The sequence below is a fragment of the Centropristis striata genome, chromosome 7 (genome assembly GCF_030273125.1).
Source record: "Centropristis striata isolate RG_2023a ecotype Rhode Island chromosome 7, C.striata_1.0, whole genome shotgun sequence".
Lineage (NCBI taxonomy): Eukaryota > Metazoa > Chordata > Actinopteri > Perciformes > Serranidae > Centropristis > Centropristis striata.
The window spans coordinates 32556536-32576805 of NC_081523.1; the positions used below are offsets into that span (position 1 = coordinate 32556536).

The following is a 20270-nucleotide window of genomic DNA, read 5'->3' on the forward strand; positions in this document are numbered from 1 at the left end:
ATGAGCGGAGTGAACCCTCCTGTCAGTCATCCAGTCTCTTTGTCTCTGTGGAGAAGGCTGGGCCACTAGCATTGGCTACACACAGAGTGCAGCAGGTGAGCCTCGTGCGGAGCAACGTGAGAAAAAAAGATGATTGCAAAGCCAAATGCCACAGCCCCGGTGTGGGAATATGTCGGTTTCAAACCGAATGAAAAAGGTGAGCCCATCAACACACGGACGAGCCTGTATGCTGAATTTGTTCAAAAGTGGTGGCAACAAAAAAGCCACCACAACAAACTTGCATGCCCATCTAAAGCAGAACCACCCGACCCAGTTTTCCCAGCTGGGGAAAAAAACTGCACCTGGAGATGCAGAGCCTTCGTCCCAACAGTCAACACTGGTCGACAAAGTAAATATAAACGGTGTGCGCTCACAGAAAGTGGAGTTTGCTACATCGCAAAATAAATGCTGCCCTTTTAAAAAAAATAAAATAAAAAAAAAATAACACTGAGAAAAAAACACTGAGAAATAAAAGTGTATTGTATTTGAAAGGGTGTGCATTATTATGATATATTATCATGTTGACAATAATATCGTTTATCGGCAATAATTTGTGGGACAATATATCGTCCAGCAAAATTTGTTATCGTCCCAGGCCTAGGTGGAATGTACACAAGTATTGTTATGATATGACTGAATTCTCCAGTGTGTGTGGGTTAGCATGTAGCTTAGCCTGTAAGCCACCTTTCTTACCCCAATTTTGCTTCTGCTCCCTGTGGCCTCCGGCGCAACACGGGTAAGATGGTAACAATTCCGCGGGTCTGCTGGACCTTGGGTGGGATAAAGTCTGGTTTTGCTGATGTTTGAACGAACAGAAAAAACACACAAAGCAAGACAAGAAACCGAGAGCACTAAGTCGCTCCGTCCACACATGCTTACTCATTCGTGCTTTCTGCTAGAAACTCCATTCAAACCTTAAAATTTCCCCTAATGTTTCTGACCTTCTAAACCAACATTGCAGTGAAGTGTCAGCTCTTCAATTAACTTAAAAATATTCCACATTTTTCAGTTTTTTATTACATTCATATTAATTCAACCTAATCCCAACTACTCATACTTCAAGTTCTTCTGACTCATTCTTGCCAACATGGCAGCGTAGTGTCATCTTTTTAGCATTCAGCATTACCATTGCAGTTTCTTTAGAATTTGCATTCTCTAGTTATCTGTAATCTTGATCCTCTTTTATTTTGTGTGTGCAGGATCCTGGCCACTGTGGGGGCTGATTTTGATCTCAGAACGCTGAGGGCAGTGAGAGTACTGCGTCCACTCAAACTGGTCTCGGGCATTCCAAGTAAGTTAACCTTTACATTGTACCATATTTTTTTTATTTATTATTATAATAAAGCACTATCAAAAATAGTTAGAGTAGTTAGCCCGGTTTAGCATACGGGCTTGTAACTGGCTAATTAACAAATGAACACAATGTATCTTATTCATTTAATGTGATCTTGAAACTGAAACTAGAAATGTTAAAGCTAGACAATTTTTGATTTAACAAAATGTTGTTTGCTGGAGTTATTTCTTGTCAAACAACAGCCAGGTTTGTTGTCACTGCAAGGTTGGACTGGGTGGAAGGATATATATGTATATATATATATATATATATATATATATATATATATATATATATATATATACTTAATGTTGTTAGTTAATCATGTTCTCTTCATATTATGATAGGTTAAAATGTCTGCCCTGAAAAAAGTCTAAAACTTTTTACTTTACTTATTACTATCTATTAGGTCTCGCCTCCAAAGCTCTCATTGGTTGATTTTTATTCTCCAACTGGAGTAACAGTCATTAATGGCCAATACACTAAACATGCCATATTTTGTGGATATACAGTAGTTAAACCCTTTTTATGCAGTGCTTTTTCAGGGGGAGACAGCAGTTCTACAGTAGATGCCAGATAGAAGAGATATACACCACCTGACAGCTGGGAACCTCACAATTAATTTGAGATGCAGCTAAGCACTGTGTCAAGTTAATTTAGTCATCAATCAGTAACCCTCAACCTCTTCACATATTTCCCTTTTCTGCCCCAGGCCTTCAGGTGGTATTGAAGTCCATTATGAAGGCTATGGTACCTCTGCTGCAGATTGGCTTGCTGCTCTTCTTCGCCATCCTCATGTTTGCCATCATCGGCCTCGACTTCTACATGGGCAAGTTCCATCGCACCTGCTTCAGAATAGACACAGGTAAGCAAGAGGAGAATTAGGGATGAACAACTTCTTGTTGCTAACTTGTTCATGATTGGCGATTGGCTATTGGCATAAGCTGATAGAACCTGAAACACCCCAAAGTTATGACTCAGGAAAAACAGCTGTCCGGTCCGTCAGAGGTGCAAACAAACTGTTGCATTATGCCGTGCGTTAGCCGCGAGCTAACATTAGCTAACAATTAACGTTGTTTTAATCACAAAAAGCTACTTTTACTTCCTGTCGCTAAACAATTGCAGCTTTCAAAATAAGAGAACAGAATCCACCACATAATTTACAAGAAGACTGTCAAAATAAAATTAATCTAAATATGCAGTTTAAGATTAAGATCAAGATTAAGATCAGTGTATATGATGGAATATTGGCATTAGAATGAAAAATGAAATATGAAAAATGATTAACTTTTATTTTGTTGTGCGATTTTCATTTATTTATATAGACTAAAAATTAATTTAATCTATATATTTTTCAGTATTTTTTAATATAGTCAAGAATATCGTTATCGCAAAAATAGTCGTATAAATATTGTGATAATCTTTTAGGGCCATATCGCCCACCCCTAGCAGCATGGTCCTATATGAAATTGTTTGGACATGCCTGTTCTAAGGAGTCAGCTACGTGTTCTGTGCCTGGAATGGTTGCAAAAAACAATATAGTGACGGGCATAAACCAAGATGGCAAGGGCAAAAATGCCTAATTCAAAGCTTCAAAACAGCAGTCCACTAAACAAAGGGTGACGTCATTGTGACTACGTCCATTCCATGGCGTTATTAAATGACTTTAAATGACATGAAGAAGTTAGGTGATTATAGTGTGAGGATAAATTAAGATTGTGGATCAGAGCACGATTTGACCTTACGTTGAGTAAAACGTAAAGGTTAGTCAAACATGTTTTTTATCAGCACTGAAGAGCCAGAATTAGTTGAACTCTAAATCACTGTAGATAAAAATGGAATACTGTCAAATGTACTTGCTTATATTTTGCTATTTTGTCGTCAAAATATCTAGGTGTGTTAGTGTATTTCTGTGTATCAAGTGTGTGAATGTGTGTATTTGTTATTGTAGATGAGCAAGCAGCAGATTTCCCCTGTGGCCTGGAAGCTCCGGCAAGGACCTGCTCCAACGGCACTGCCTGCAAGGAGTACTGGACCGGACCTAACTTTGGCATCACCAACTTTGATAATATCCTCTTCGCTGTCCTCACTGTTTTCCAGTGCATCACCATGGAGGGATGGGTGGACATTCTCTACAACGTGAGTCCAGTTATTGCACAACACATTTGGGTCTAAATGCTGTGCTGAAGCAGTGTTGTGCACAGTCAATCAGAGTTTTGTGAGCAGGGATGAAGACACCATAGCCATCTTTGTCAAAAGTGGACATTTGGATACCAATGGTTGTTGAGGGAGTGTCATTCAGCACAAAGTGACTGTCATCTTTCTTTCTTTATAAAATTAATTTCCGTTACAGTGACTGTTGCTTTATTTCTCTAAATTCTGTTTACATTTTGTGGTCTGCCCAGCCAAACCAGTCAGTGGAAAGTATGTCAGTGTGAATACAGGGTAGTCTGTCTTATGCATCGTTGCATGAGACACTATGCTTTTTCTCCTAACTGCTTCTTCCCCTCCCAGCCTTCCTTTGGGAGATGATTAGAGGCAAGCATAAGAGCCTGTGGAGGATGACTCACACACAACCACAGCTACCATTAGGACCACAGCACAGCAGATTTACTGCTAGCATGAAACAAATCACAGCTCTCTCCCATTTGCATAAAATCAGGATTATGTCATGCCAAGGAAACAATTATGCAATAGGTTAAATTATTAAACAGTTGTAGTGGAAAAGAGATGTTTAGCAGTGTGACTCTCTCCTAGTAGGGTAGAAGGGGGGAAGAGAAACACTGAGTAAAAAAGGAGGGAGGTAGAAGGCAATCAATATTCGCTTGGTTGCTGAGAGCAAGAAAAGGCGTGGTAGATATAGGACGCTGCTTTGATGTTTCTTTGATGTCAATCTCTCAATCATTTGCTGCAATTGTTCATCTTCAACAGACAAGTTGGTCTTTGTGAACCCTTCGGAATATACTCATTGGCTGTTTACTGCCTGGGTACTATAGTAGACTCTGGTAAGACAGTCCAGATGATACCCACACTGCTAACGCTGTTAACATGATGAATAATCACCATTCAACAGAGTTGTTTATCCGGGTTGGAGGGTTAAGATCACTCCATCATTAGACAACTGATTGCTGACAGACAATGCACACAGGCTTGTTTTGGCTGAATATGATGGTGGATTCTCTGATTTAATTGTCAAGGTAGGAGTGAATGCTGTCTCATTTCCTGTTGCTGTGGGACCAGACTGTGTCCTCTTCACCAGAGTGGCCATCCATCATGGCTGGATGGGCCCACGTCTGTCTCTGCCACTGCTGTGACTCTCTAATGGGGATAGAGGGCAAAACTCAGACTGCACTTGACCCTATTATAGTTTGTTGTAGCTCTGAGTCAAAAACCTTTAAAATACTACCTACACGTTAGAGATGAAAATACAGTACGGTGAGCGTGTAAGATTAGAAAGAAAAGAGTGAAGCCTTACAGCAAAGCAGATTTGGTGTTGAATCCTTTTACATGAATAATAACAAACAACTAACTTTGATTTTGTCATCAAGAACTGCACTGTTGTTTTGATTTAGCCATCACACCTGATTTCTTTGCTTCTCTGTGGTGATTGCACATATGATTTTACAGACACCATTCACAGCTGGCATTAACATGTCATCTCTATATGGGTTAATGAATACAATTGTATAAGTATTTCTTTAAACAATCCAATTATTTGTTGTATCAGTAGTTCCCTTATTCTATACAGCCCCAGAAAAAAAAACCTGTATGCAACCATACAGGCAAGGCAAGGTAACAAAAAGTTCAAGAAATAATACAGTAGGGTTATTTTAGTTCTCTCTCTCTCTCTCTCTCTCTCTCTCCCTCTCCCTCTCCCTCCCTCTCCCTCTCCCTCTCCCTCTCCCTCTCCCTCCTCTCTCTCTCTCTCTCTCTCTCTCTCTCTCTCTCTCTCTCTCTCTCTCTCTCTCTCTCTCTCTCTCTCTCTGTGTAAAGCCAAGTCTTGGGTGAAGAACATGAGAAGGATAAGGAGTACAATTATGACAATAATAATAGGATGAATGATGAATAAAAGACAAGCCCAGGAAATGGCAGCGAACAATGATAATAATAATATTGTTAATAATAATAATAATAATAACTAGACCTGCAGGTATCAACGGGGGCCTCCTGCACTAATCGGACTCGGCGGCCCGCGGAGGCAACACAAGTTGGGTACGCAGGCCCACTTGCCTGCAAGACACAGGTTGAGAGCGACTGTGATTATTAATCATCATCAATCATTCCGGACTTTGAATTCTATTTGCATTTGCATTTTCGGCACAGTGCCACCTAGTGGCTGATTGGCACCACATTTTGATCAGAGACATTAGAAAATACTGAGCCAAGTTTCGGGATAATCTCAGTAATTGTACCACCATATGTACAACAAACAAACTCAAATTTTTGGACTATCAAAATGATTTTTACACCGTGGACCACAGATTCTTTGTGCTAATTTCATTCAAATCGGACTCTGCACCTTGATGGACTTAAGTTAATTGCGTTTTTTCACAATTTTTCACAAAACATTTTAAGGGGCGTGGCCTTTATCATGGAATTTTGAATGTGCTACATAGTTTGCTCAAGTTACAGGCCAAAACGCTCTCGCCTGCTGGTGGACATGTATCAAATTTAGCAGACGTCCTCAGTGGCTCATGGGTAATGAGTGTCCCAAGTTTGGTGTTGGTTGGTGTAATTGTTATCAAGATATAAGTTATTGTTTTCCTTGTGTCTTTTTATTTTTTATTTTTTATTTTTTATCCTTGAAAAGAAAAACAGCTCCCAGACCCTGAGGAGGGGGCTTGTTTATAAGGGATCAAGTCAACTGATTTCGTTTGTGGTTTTGCTCTGAAGAAAGTGGAGCCTTTCCATCAGAGTGGACCTGTCAGTGACAGGGTGGAGCATGGCAATATGTATCTATATAATGTAAGTTTCAACGTAATTGCAAGTCAAAAAATCTAGTTTGTTTTGTAAAAACACTCACATGTGCATAATGCACATTGTTCTTACAAAAAAGGAAAATCCCAAAGTTTGTGTGAAGTTAATATGATGATCAGCAGTCAAGATTAAGCACTGGCTCTCTTTTTTCCTTCTTGTGTTAGTATCCTCAGCAACTCATAAATGAAACAAACACTGTATATGGAAACACTAGTGAGTTTTTGCATCTTACAAGGACTGTGAACTTTGTCCCCAATTTCTTCCAGTATAGTCACAGTAGAGAGGGATCATCACTACGTGGCCAGCATGGACGAGATGAATGATGACGTACAGCAGTCATTTAACTGGGTTTTTTAAAATAATTTGTGTAAAATATTAATCTTCCAAACAACAATACAGAAATTGAGTATGTGTGCAAGTTTAATCTGTACATCTTCCATGTTGTAGTACATGTGCAGATGCATGGTGTGATCTGGCACTCTGTATCTTAGTGTGCCCTGTTCTACAAAGGAGAAGGCACTGTTGGCTTCACCAGGTTTTTCACATGCTTGTCAGGTCTAGTTAGGGTTAGTTGTACAAGTCCCCCTGGTGACACAGTATCCACTCACCTGTAAACAACAGGCAGACTTTCAGATGATATCGGACAGAGCTCTGGGAAACAGGATGTTTACAAGATGACTAGAGGACAGCAATAACAAGATACAGTGCAGATCATAACTGCTAACCCTGTCTCGCCCTGCCTCAGCATTTTTACAAAAATATTCAGTTTAAGAAATATTTTGCAAAACTGTAATTATTTAAATGAATAAGATCAAATATAGTAGAATATATTACAAGTGTGAGGTATAAGTTGTCTCATTTCAAGTCTTCTTATAAAGATCATGTTGTGTTGTCAAGTCATTGCCTGTTATTTTCTGCTTTGTGTCTCTGGCAGTATGGGTGTGGCATTGCTGCTGAATTGCAGACTGTCATCAGGCTAACAGTTTTAGGGGTAGAACAGGGCTACTAATAGCTTTCCTACTGCGCTCTCTCGATTCCTTTAGCCATGGTCTGAGGCAGCCTCACCCAGACACCAGCTAATGCACTAATAAGCCCAGCCCTCTGCATCCATTTCCAGCTCAGAGCTATAATATGACAGATGATTACACCGTTCTAATACAGTACCTTCTTGTAGGGATTCACTGGCAGTAGTTCATCATACATCGCCTCTTCCTTCCCCCGAAACAGACTTTCTGCTTTCATCATCAAACAAATAAATAATAATAAAAAAATAAAAAAAATCAGAATGATATGTGTGTGTGAGAGAGAGAGAGAGAGAGAGAGAGAGAGAGAGAGAGAGAGAGAGAGAGAGAGAGAGAGAGAGAGAGAGAGAGAGAGAGAGAGAGAGAGAGAGAGAGAGAGAGAGAGAGAGAGAGAGAGTGTGGGAATGATTAATAATTTGTCTCTCATTCTTTGGCCATTATTACCATTCATCCATATGTTGATGTAGCCCATGAAAACCAAAATGATAGCCACAGATCACAAATCTAATTGCAGGCTGTAAATCGATGTGTCTTAAATCTCATTTGGATATAATCAGAATTCAAGACACTCAAAAAGAAAAATTACGTACTGTTTCCACTCAGCATGCTTTCAATGAGCTTATGTTGTAATCGACAGCTAAACTCTTAACCATACAGTTGCCTCCAAGGAACAGTCAAGTGTTGTATTTGGCAGGCTTTTATATGGCAAAGTGCGGAACTGAAAATACAATCACAAAACATTAGGTATAAGGTAATTTACAGAAAAGCAGGTAAGTAATAAATAAATTGGAAAGCACAACTTAGTTCTTCCTTTTCAGATACTGGGATAACATACACGTAATTAAAAGTATAAATAGGCTCATGATATGTATTACTAAGTAAATATTTAAATCCAGTGTAAAAAATTAATTGCAAAAGGTAAGTATTACATGTAATAAAAGCTTCGATATTGAATAAACAAAGGCCAGTATTGCCTGTAATCTTTTTTTTTTGCCCAATATTTTTATTTTATTTTTATTTTAACACTGCAACATAAAGCCTTTACATTCGTATATCTTCATTCAACTTCCACACTGCAAAAAAAAGAAAAGTTGGGTGAACTCAAAATTTCAAGGCAACAAACTTCAATAAAATTTTAAGTTGGACAATTAAATTAAACTAAATATTTTAAGTTTTGTTTTTGAGTTTGGTCAACTCTGATGGCTACGCATATAGCTGTAACAAGCAGCGCCGCTAGCATCAGTTAGCCGCTAGCTTTCGCTAATGACCGATTTTCACAACAAAGAAGTAAGAGTTAGCAGAACTATTGTCCCTTGTTTTGAACCTCAACTTAAATATATAAGTAACAACTCACAAACTTGTTTTTGAGCAGACAACTGGCTTCCTTTGTTGTGCTAACGTACATTTTTGCCCCAAATGTCAGTAATTTTTATTTCCATGTTTTACCAAATTAAATCACTGTTTTAGGCCAAAAAATACAAGTTGGCTTTTTTGCAGTGCATACTGTAAGGTTGCTGCATTTACTTAGAGACAGAAGTAGAAACAAAAGAAAACACTCAGAACAGGAATGCTCTTCCTGTTGGTGAAATCTATGGTAATCTATATACAATCAAGTATTGTTTGCAATTAGTGCAAATTCAAACACATATATATATATGAAAAACTGTATAAATCTTACAAGATTGGATTCTGCATTGTCCACAAAGACTAGTCATCCACTTCTTCACCTGTTAAATCCAAGTCCTTAATGTAGTGTAGTGTAGATGAAAGGGCTCCATATGTCCTCAAATACATGCCGTTTACCCTTTAATATATAAGCTTTTCTCTCTAATGGAAGGCTTGCTAACATCTGTCTTATCCATTGAGTAGTACTTGGTCTATAAATCTTTTTCCACAATATTACATATTAATAATAATGCACAATATTATAACACATTTCTTAGCATAAAGCAAGCTGAGGTCTATAAATACCCGCTCATTCCTAGAATAGTTTTGTTTCTCTGGGTATAAGCCCAACAAAAAAAGTTTAGGGTCCAGTAAGATTTTGTTTTGTAATAATATATATATATATACATTTTGTGCATGCATCTGGTACATTTTTATCACATTTATTTAAATCTATTTGTGTCACATATGTCCGCATTAACCATTTGTACTGTATAAGTTTAAGATGTGTCTTTATAGACAAAGTGTGAGCCTTAGCACAGGCTGCTTTCCAATCCCCAACCGAAACTTCTAATTGCAAGTCTTCATTCCATGTATTAAACTTATAACATGCATTTTGTGATGAATACGATGTCAGCAACCTATAAACCTCTGATATGATACCTTTCTTAAACTGTTCTTTATCATAATTTTCACCAAGGATGAATGTGGGGGTGTAGTAAGTAAATTATTTCGATTTGCTTTAACAAGGCTTCGAAGCTGAAGGTACTTGAAAACTGTTTCCTGTTGAGGCCAAACTTAAAGCTCAACTCCTAAAAAAAACATTATAATACCTGAGTCTGTGAAGTAAAGGTCTTGGACCATTTTAAGTCCCCTAGAGTGCAACAATTGAAACGCTACATCCGCTCTCATTGGTACCAAAAACCAATTACCCCATACTGGAGTATACTGAGATAATGTATGCTGACAACATTAGACGCTTTGTTAATATTATGTGGGCAGTGTTTGTTAAGGATTTTAGAATTGTTTGTTTTGGAGAGAATTTTATTAAATGGGTGCGGGTGCGTCTCTTATATAACCGGCTGGAAGCAGCAGTTCAAACTAATGGGTACATATCTTCATATTTCAAATTGGGGAGAGATACAAGTCAGGGGTCACCACTTGGAACCTCTAGCTGCTAAGATTTGGGTGATGGTAATTTGGGACAGTTGATGACTCTGTCCATAAACTATTAATGTATGCAGATGATATTCTTTTTCTGGTGTCGGACCCGGTGGTATCAGTACCCCCTTTGTTGAACACAATTAATAATTTTCCGAAGCTCTCAGGATTCAAGGTGAATTGAGAAAAATCTGAATCTTTACCTTTAACAAAATATCGTCCAACTACACTCTTCCAGGCAGGAATATTTAAATGGCCTAAGCAGGGGTTAGAATATTCTTTCCCCTCTGTCTTGGATGATATTATTAAAGTGAACTTTGACCCCTTAATACAGGCATTAGATTTAGATTTAAAACATTGGTTGTTACTATCTGTCGCTATGGGGAAAAGTTAATGTGATCAAGATTAACTGCGTTCCTAAGATTAATTACTTGATTCACTCTCTCCCTTTATAAATTCTTAGCAGTTATTTTAAGAAATTTGACGGTGTATTCAAAGAATTCCTTTGGAACGGGAAGCATCCGCGTATGAATATGAGGAAATTACAGAGACCAGTAAACATAGGTGGATTGGGGCTCCCAAACTTGTTGTATTACTTGTTGTGTGCTTTTAGTCTGAGACATCTGGTGCACTGGGCATTGCCTCCTGAGAGAGCTCCCCCATGGTACAGCATAAAGCAGTCTGTATCGACTCCTCTTCCTCTGCTCCACTGCTTATCAACCAAGTCTTCTAAAAAATTGGAAGGCTCACCCTGTCATATCTCATCTTCAAAATGTATTGTGGAAGATCTCAAGGCTGAGTTTGATCCTTATTTGAATAATGCCTCCATATTTGGCTTGATCCTAAATTAACTATTGTGTTATAGTGGTTGTAAATGATAGTACTATGCATCCTATGTTGTATGCTTGTTTTGTCTAATACAAAATAAAAATTGCTAGTCATAAAAAGAAGTAGAACATAACAGACCTCAGCTGCACAGCCCAGTAGTCCCACATTGAGTTTGGACACTTTAAGCCCCCTCTATCATATGGCAAACATAACAAAGACAAACAAAGTCTTGCCGTCCTTTTCTTCCATATAAATCTCACAAACAAATTTTTAGTTTTTGAGAAAAAATCTGGAGGAGGTGGTAGAGGAATATTTTGAAATAAAAAGAGAAGCATCTGCAGTATATTCATTTTTAAAATATGAATTTTCCCAATTATAGATACTGGTAGTGACATCAATCTATTGATTGATTAATTAATTTCCAACATCAAAGGTTCAGAATTAGCTCCAACAATATTTTCCAATCCTAATAACGGAATCTTAATCTAAAAAAATGTTATATATTGTGGAAAAACCATTCCTTATACTGCCACCAAACTGAAAGCATAACATACATGCATTACATACATCTGTATGTTAGATGCTTTATTTGCGATCCTACATAGTATGTAATTGCAAACTTAGCACAAACTTTAGGAATGTGTGTATTTTAGGAAACAGACTTCACGTCTGCACTGTCAGAACTTGAATAAGATGTTGCTTCTGTGTTGACATACTTGACCATGTAAGGACAAATTCTCGTTACAACTTTAAGAATCTCCAACGTACCAAAAATAGTTGACACTGACCATGAGTATGTAAAATCCCTTGTACTCATTTATTCTGCTGTATGAGAGAACTGAATCCGAGCTTGTGTGCATGAAATGTGCATTGAATGCCACTTCTCCATCTTCATCAAACCACATAAAAAAAGCATCATATCACTGTAAATTCAATATGGATGGTCAATAATGTTTTAATTAGTTAACAAAGCTGTTTACAGTAGTCTTCCTGTTTCACTCAGGGGGACGGGGTTTCAAAAAACTTCTAAATCTGATGAATCAATCATGCACCATTTGGGATTTGTTTTAGAAACAGACATAAAACAAGACAAACAACATTTGACTCTACAGTAAATTATAAATGTATTATTTCAATAATATTGTTGATTTTTAATCAATATGAGATTAAAATGAGAAAGTCACAGTGGCAGGTGGGAAAAAAAAAAATTCCAAAACTGCACCATAGTCTATACTTGACCTGATTAGTGCTACATATACTTTAGTGAAGCAACGTCACTTCCTCATTCCAATACAGCAAGACACCTCACCAAATAAATTACTTTTTTACTTTTTTCATTTGAAATGTGAACCCTTTCAAATGACCTAGTTTTCTGCATTAATTTGTCATAACATTTGAATATGAACATTTGAAAAAATGAACCTTTGCATTTAATAAGTGGTGAAACCTGCTTTGGCAGCAATAACCTCAGCTGCTGATCAGACGTGCACAACGTTCTTCCTTACAGAACTGCTTCAGCTCAGCCATATTCTGAAGAGGTCTGGTGTGAACGGCTCTTTTGAGGTCCTCTATGTGATTGAGGTCTGGGTTCTGACTGGGACAAGCACAGTGACTATCTTTTATCACACACACTGAAAAAAGAACCAACATAATTGAATTGTTTCTTTTGGTAACACCTAAATGAATTAAATTCTTTCAAATGTTGGTTCAACTTTTTTCTTTTTTCAGTGCAGGAGCCTGGTGTGCGATTGTGAGTTTGTTAGCGATGCCACTGGTCCTTGAACCGAGTAAATCACAGCCTATTGGCTTTACTTAAGCGGTGGTTCTAACACAGGTAACGCTCACAGCATGGGACAGGACGATCAATATACCATGTAAAGCACACTGAAACAGTCACAGCAAATGACTTAGTTAAAATTAGCAGCAATTACAAGCTTACTCAGCAGCCCCTGAGCTAATTATCAGCCCCTCGACTAGTGGTCAACCAATACTGTTTTTTTAAGGCCGATGTCGATACCAATTATTTTGACATCAGTCTTAACCGATCCCCAATATGTGCTGCAGTAGAGTTTTTTGGGCCAATTCTTGAAGCCAATATTGCCTTTTCTCCCTCCATTTACATGATAAAAATGACACAATGATAACAAATGTTACACAAGTCTCAATTTAAACAAAAAAAGAAACATTTATTCACAAAACAAACAAAACATATTAACAGTTTGATAGCAAACAATGTGTATGTTGTTATAGGCCTCGAGGTGGTGGCGCCTCAGATGATATTTGATGTGTTTTTCTTTTTTCTGCTATCAGCAGCAGCTCACCAGCGAATGGCAGATGTTGCACCAAGCTTTGCCTGGTGTTGGCTCAGTGAAATGGGCTACTTGATCGGCAAACGCACGCACGTTGGTGCCGATACAAGTAAAAAACGCAAATATTGGCCCGATATATCGGCCGACCACTGATTATTTAACCCTTAACTGATGATTTAAGAACCAAGCTGTCCATAACCTGTCTCTGCCCAGAGAGCCTCTTACTTGTAATCTCTTCTGGGAGTAGCGACCACAAGGGTTACTCTGAAAGGCGCATTCAGGGACATTGTCAGAAAGCCAGAGAATCAGCATTCTCTTATTTCCTGCTGTGTTAAGTTGCTTCCAAACTTTTGGCCTGTATTGTGTACATCAGCCTTGTCTTTTATCTACAAAAACATTATTAACCTTTTTTTTCTATGCATGTTTTATGTGTTTAGGCCAACGATGCCTCAGGGAACACGTGGAACTGGCTGTACTTCATCCCCCTCATCATCATTGGTTCCTTCTTCATGCTCAACCTGGTGTTAGGTGTGCTGTCAGGGTGAGTACCAACTGGGAGCAGCATTTAAAGAGGTATTCTTTACATTTTACCAAGATTTATGCCACTCTTCACAAGACCTGTTTAGTCATGTTGTTGATGCATTTGCTCAAGATAAAATCAAATGAGAAACCTTTGCATTGGTATTTTCTCATATTAGTGCTGCTGTCTTACATAGTGAATCTGTAGAGCAAACTATAGTAAAGGCTGTGTTGGTATGGATGTGTTGCTACAGGCAGTATGTGCATGTATATTTTGGTACTGTTTATGCCATATGCTCACAAGGATTTTTTTTTCGATGGGTAGGTTTAAATGCCCATGGTATGTAAACTCTACCCTAACGACACACTGAAATGGCCTCATGGAATCTACTTCCCTGCCATTACACCTGTAATAATCTCAGGGCAGCACTATAAAGATGGCCATACCCTCCCATCTTTAGAGCATATTAAAACATATAAGAGGATATGCTGAAAAGCAGGATCAGGCAATTTTGTATGGCTGGCACTAGCTTTCTTTCCACCCACAAAGTGTGATAGTTGTTCTACGAAAAAATATTACTCCATAATCTCACAGATATGCAAATTACAATAAACACCATTTCATCACAGTTTTTTGCTCACTTCGTTTTTCGATCAAGCAATATAGGGATTGAGCAATATATTTCCAGGAAGTAATACTGTCAAGACGCAAAGTTTCTAAATGTTTGCTTACTAATGTAAGCCAGTGTCCTCCAGCAACTACACTGGCTTCCAGTCAAATCTTGCATCAACTACAAAATCTTCAAGGCCATCCACAATCTCACCCCCGCCTTATCTGTCCCATCTCCTCCTCATAGCCACCTCCTCCCACTCCCTCCAAACTTCCTCCTCAATCCACCTCTTTGTACCTTCTGCCCGCCTCAACACTAAGGGGAGCAGAGCCTTCAGCCGCTATGCCCCCCAACTCTGGAAGTCACTCCCAGCAGACATCCGTAACACTGACTCTCTCACACTTTTCAAATCTCAAAACTCAAAACTCATCTGTTCCATTAGATTACTCTGTATGATTGCACCGCACTTCTTTTTTCTTTGTTTTACTTTTTTGTCATTCTGTGTGTTCATATTCTAATTGTACAGTGTCCTTGAGTGTTTAGAAAGGCACTTATAAATGAAATGTATAATAATAATAATAATAATAATAATAACAATAATAATAATAATAACAATAATATAATAATAATAATTATTATTAGTATTATAATTATTATTATTATTATAAATACCAATATTGCATTTCAGAAAGTGCTCTATAATTTTGTCTTTTAAGCCTGGCATTGAGAGCAATAAGACAAACACTGCATTTGAGCTTGTCTCATCTCCCTCTACCAAAGAAGATGGTAAAATACTGAGGCTAAAGCTAACTGGTGCCAGGGGTCACTCACATCCCATAAAGAGCAGGACAGAGCTGCTAACATTAGCTTTAAATCTGATGGAATGCAGGGCTCGCTCCCAAACATAGACTGTATGTAAAGATAGACAACATGACAGCTCCCACTAGTGACGCCAAAACATGTTGATCGCGCACTGGAGGCGCGCTGCAGTACAGTTATAAATCCTACACATCTATGCACTGCAAAAAAGGGGTGTCTAAAAACAAGATAAAAACAGTAAATTTGAGGGAAATTATCTTGCTGCATGGACAGATAATTTCACAGATTTCTTAAATTAGGATTGTTAAATCTAGAAATAAGCATGTTGAACGCTTAAAATAAAAAATAACTCTTAAAACAAGATCAATTATGATCAATTATTACACTTCTAAATCTAAAGTCTTAATCTTGGTAAGAAACAAATAATTTGCAGTGCACTCTGCTGGGGCCAGTTCATCGCTGCTTTAATTTATCTTGTTTTAAGAGTTAATTTTATCTTGTTTTTAGACACACCTTTTTTGCAGTGTGTTACTGAAAGGACAAGAGCAAAACTAAAAATGTATATTTTTTACTATTATCTGTTCTGCTGCTCTCATTCTGTCTTCTCTCTGTAAAAGGACACATGGTAGACAAGGATAAATAAGAGTTAATATTGAGAAACTACTTTTAGAATTTAAAATGAAAATCAAATAATTGGAATTCTAAAATTAAATTAAAAAGTGAATTGACACTACCTCTCTTATTTCTCTCATTGAGCTGTTCTGCTCTGCTCTCAAGTAAAAATCAAAAAGTAAAACATACTTGAGGCAGCCAAGGAGAAATACTAGTTAATACAAACATTTATGCTATTCAACTATTCACCTGTATTCAAATTCTGATATTAACAAGAAATTAATTAATATTTACTTTTTGAATGGGTTGGTTGAAACAGCACTGTCTCCTCTTAAACGTTTTTTTTTTTGTTTTGTTTTTGTAAAAACTTAGTTCTGGGTTCTTTACCCTGTCAGTTATACATTTCACCACAAAGAAGCTTTATGACATTTTTGTGTTGTTTGCTAACGGACAGAATTGATGTGGAGGCTCCTTCCGTCAATACAAACTCAACGGATGTTTTCTCCCCGGGTTGGGGCGGGGCTTAAATGCGCTTATATGCTTCATTACATTCATATTTATTCCATATTTATTATTTTTTTTATTATTACTGCTTCCTTTCACATTTTTCATCGTAGAAACTTAAATTGAACATTGGAATATTCATCTCTATTGGGACATTGTTGACGGGTGTATTTTTCATATTCATAACTTTTATAATTTCAGAAATATTTTCACACACATTTTCATTCATTCAAATGAATAGGAAGCGTGACAAAAATGATAATTGATAATAACCAAAATCATCAAGAAAACCATGGAAAATGTCTAGATATCAGCTCTTAAATTAAACTCTTATGGGCTATTTTAGTTATCATTATATTTTTTTCAAACAAATGTACCTTTAGTTGTACCAGGCTTTAAAATGAACAAGAAATTGAAGAAAACAAGGGTTGTCTAATATTTTTTTCCATGACTGTATGTATGTGAGACTGTGAAAGTGTGACTGAAAGCTTGGAAATCTTAGCTGCCACAGTCTTTCCTTGCACACACACACACACACACACACACACACACATTCTGTTTACCCAGCCAGCCAACACATGGATGCCCTCCACACACATTATAAAGAGAAGGATATGTAGCCACAAAATTAGATTTAGACACACTGGCACGTATACAAACACACACAGAGAGACACACACACCCTCAGGAAGGCAGGCAGACAGCTACTGCAATGCAGAATAGAGCTTCCCCCTCCGTTGTGTGGGAGACACACCAATCACTGAGGGGGTTGGACTGGAGATCCCTTGCTCTGTTATTTTAATAGTCTGTCTCCCTCTCCCTTATTTCTGTTTCTATTTATGTCCACTTCTTTTACATCATTTCTCACTATGTCATGCCCCAGCTCATTGTGTGAATTCTGTACAATACACTATTGCTTTTGTTATCCTATTTTTTATTCAGTGTGCTGATGTGCCCACTGTTTAATCTACGCCCTATCTGTGCCTACTCTTAATAATGTTTTGAATTCAGAGTCAGCATTAACACTATTGTTATCCTATTCTTAATTTGTTATGTCAAGGCACACTATTTCATCTTCGCTATACTTAAAATAATAATTATTTCTTATTATTCCTCACCAAAATTATACATGAACATGCAGAATGATCGGCAATGTTTTTCTATGTCTATAATGCCCTTTTCATAAAAATTACAAAAGAAATGGGTTAGAATTTCCTATTGAAAATGATGGGAAATCGTCGTGAAAAGAGCTTAGAACACCTCACTTTCGGTCTGTACAAATTTGCTATACTTCAAAACAGAAAAAGAATTGGAAGTTTTACAAGCTCGATTCTCTAGCTGTTAAATTGAACAGCCGACTCCTTGGAGTGTATTAGTACAACTGAATGATGAACAAGACATGTTTACATGAACAACGACAACAGGTTCACAGATTTTTAGATGTATACAGTGCCATGGATACGTGCTGTCTTGCTTCTATCCTGATTGACAGCTCGCCCATGTTAGCGACCTGTCAATTAAAGGTAGCCACACTCCAATTCAAACCCAAATTTCTGTATCATTTATTTTCTTCTAAATGGGACCATTATTTACACAATTAACACCACATTGAATGGGAGAAGACTTTTTTTTCTGAGGTAATAAATCAAGCGAGAAGTAGTCTCATTTTGTATTTGACCAGAGTCCTTTTGCAACTGCCGGAAGGAACCTTTGTTGTATTTTTCAATGAATGAAGGTTTAAGGCACTTCTGTGTTTGCATCACTGCTCAGACCAGGAGGTTGTCACCTAAGTAAAACCAATCAGTTTGAGTACTCATTGCAAAGCAGCGATCTGTTGTACTTGAAGCAACAAGTACCCAAAGCAACAACTACTTTGAACTTGTGAACTACTACACATACTATACACACTGTACACATTCTACGCAAACTATACCTACTGGACACATTACAAATACGATACGTACTGTACAGAAATACTACATTTACTATACATAGTGTACTCATATACTACACATACAAATGTACTGTACATGCATTTTACACATGCTTTACATACTGTGCACATAGATACTGTACACACATTCAATGTGTTCTATATATATGCCAATTTACTGTTTGCAAACAGCGATTACATGTTTTGTGGGCTGAGCCTAACTGGTTTATGGTGTATATATATATATATATATATATATATTGTTTACGCTAACGGCAACACTATTCCGTTCTATTATTAAAGCACTGGAGCCACGATATAAAATCCCCTCCCGCAAACACTTCAGCAACACGGTAATTACCGCACTTTATGAAGAGACCCGACAAGGAATTGTTTAAGAGTTGTCTGACACAGCCTCTGTAGCGCTAACTACTGATGGATGGACCTCTAGGGCTACTGAAAGTTTCCTGACTGTGACTGCCCATTACATTACCTCAGAATGGCAGATGAAAAGCTCCGTTTTACAGACACGCCCCCTTTATGAGAGCCATACTAGCGAGCATCTCTCTGAAGCACTGACAGAATGGAAGTTGCAGTGCAGTATGTGTTAGTTTGATTTAAGCTACATTTTATATTGATGATTGTTTACTGGATGATTTATTTTGTTATTTTAGATAGCACAGTGACACTTAAGTTTGATAAGAAATCCAGCCTTAATTATTTGATTTGTATTTCAAGCACTGCACTTTTAAGTTCAAGAGGAAAAAACTAAGTTTTCCATGAAGTACTGATAATCAGGCAATTGATACATGTCAACATTATTTTTGAGTTAATTTCAAACAAAAGGACCTCAGTCAAGTGTTGATAGAGCCTATGCTTCTTTGTTAAAGATATCTCTGTTTGCCAAGTAAATGAAGCACATGTTGGAACTAGCAATGTCTCTTCTCTCACAATGATGTATCAAATGTTAGACTGCTTCATTCTTTCAGTTTTAACATGACTATACAAGACACAATTGATTTTCCTAACAATCAACGTATACCGAACCGAAAACCGTTACCATAAAACCGTGAACTGAACCGAACCGTGGATTTTGTCAACCGTTCCACCCCTAATATATATATAAAGTTAGGGTTATTTGACTTTCAGTTGACATTTATGTATTTATGTGAAAATGTAAAAAGTTCAGGCTATTTAGTGATATTACATCATTAAAGAAGGGCATGTCAGTAAAAGCATGCAATGGCAATTTCTTAATCTCAAACAATTATTTTGCAAAAAGAGCTAACAACAGTGGTGGGTATACCACAAAAAAATGTCATTGTCTCAATAACTTGTCATGTGTCCTTGAGCATCAATTTTCAGCTTGACGACGACGGCTCATGCTGTTCACGAGTTGACTTATTGCCTGCTGAGGCATGACATTCCACTCTTCTTGAAGGACTGTCCTCAGGTCATTGAGGTTCTGGGGTACAGGGTGACGACCCTCTACGCGATGACTCAGCTGATCCCATAGGTTTCTTGAGCCACTCCATTTGAGGTACCCAAGCCTCCAGCAGCTGTTGATGCGACCTCGATGAGCCGGGAATTGTCGTCCATGAAGATGGAATCAGGCCTGTGTTGATCATGCAGAGGCACAATGACTGGATTAATGGTGTTCTTCAGGTAGTATTGGCTTGTCGCAGGGTGTAGGGCAGTTCTGTACTGACTAGACACACCTGCCCTGACTGTAACACAACCACCTCCAAAGGCTGATGTGGCTGATGCATAGTGTTCTTCTTGACATCTCCAACAGCGTTGATGGCCATCATTTCTGCTCAATGTGAATAGACTTTCATCAGAGAACAGCACTGAGGCCCACTGTTTCTTGTCCAGCGCAAATTCCCCCTGGCCCATGCAACACAATGACACCTGTGCTTCGTGGTGTGGTCACGTACC

General features: G+C 37.8%; 1 protein-coding gene across 1 annotated transcript in view; it reads left to right on the top strand.

The window, feature by feature from the left end:
* The window catches only part of cacna1ba (calcium channel, voltage-dependent, N type, alpha 1B subunit, a), a 148629-nt gene that overhangs the window by 38893 nt on the left and 89466 nt on the right, over positions 1-20270 (top strand). Inside the window, exons 4-7 of the mRNA XM_059337834.1 lie at positions 1239-1330; positions 2085-2237; positions 3324-3511; positions 13772-13875. Of these exons, the coding sequence (XP_059193817.1) occupies positions 1239-1330; positions 2085-2237; positions 3324-3511; positions 13772-13875 (537 nt within the window). The remainder of the gene's footprint in view (positions 1-1238; positions 1331-2084; positions 2238-3323; positions 3512-13771; positions 13876-20270) is intronic.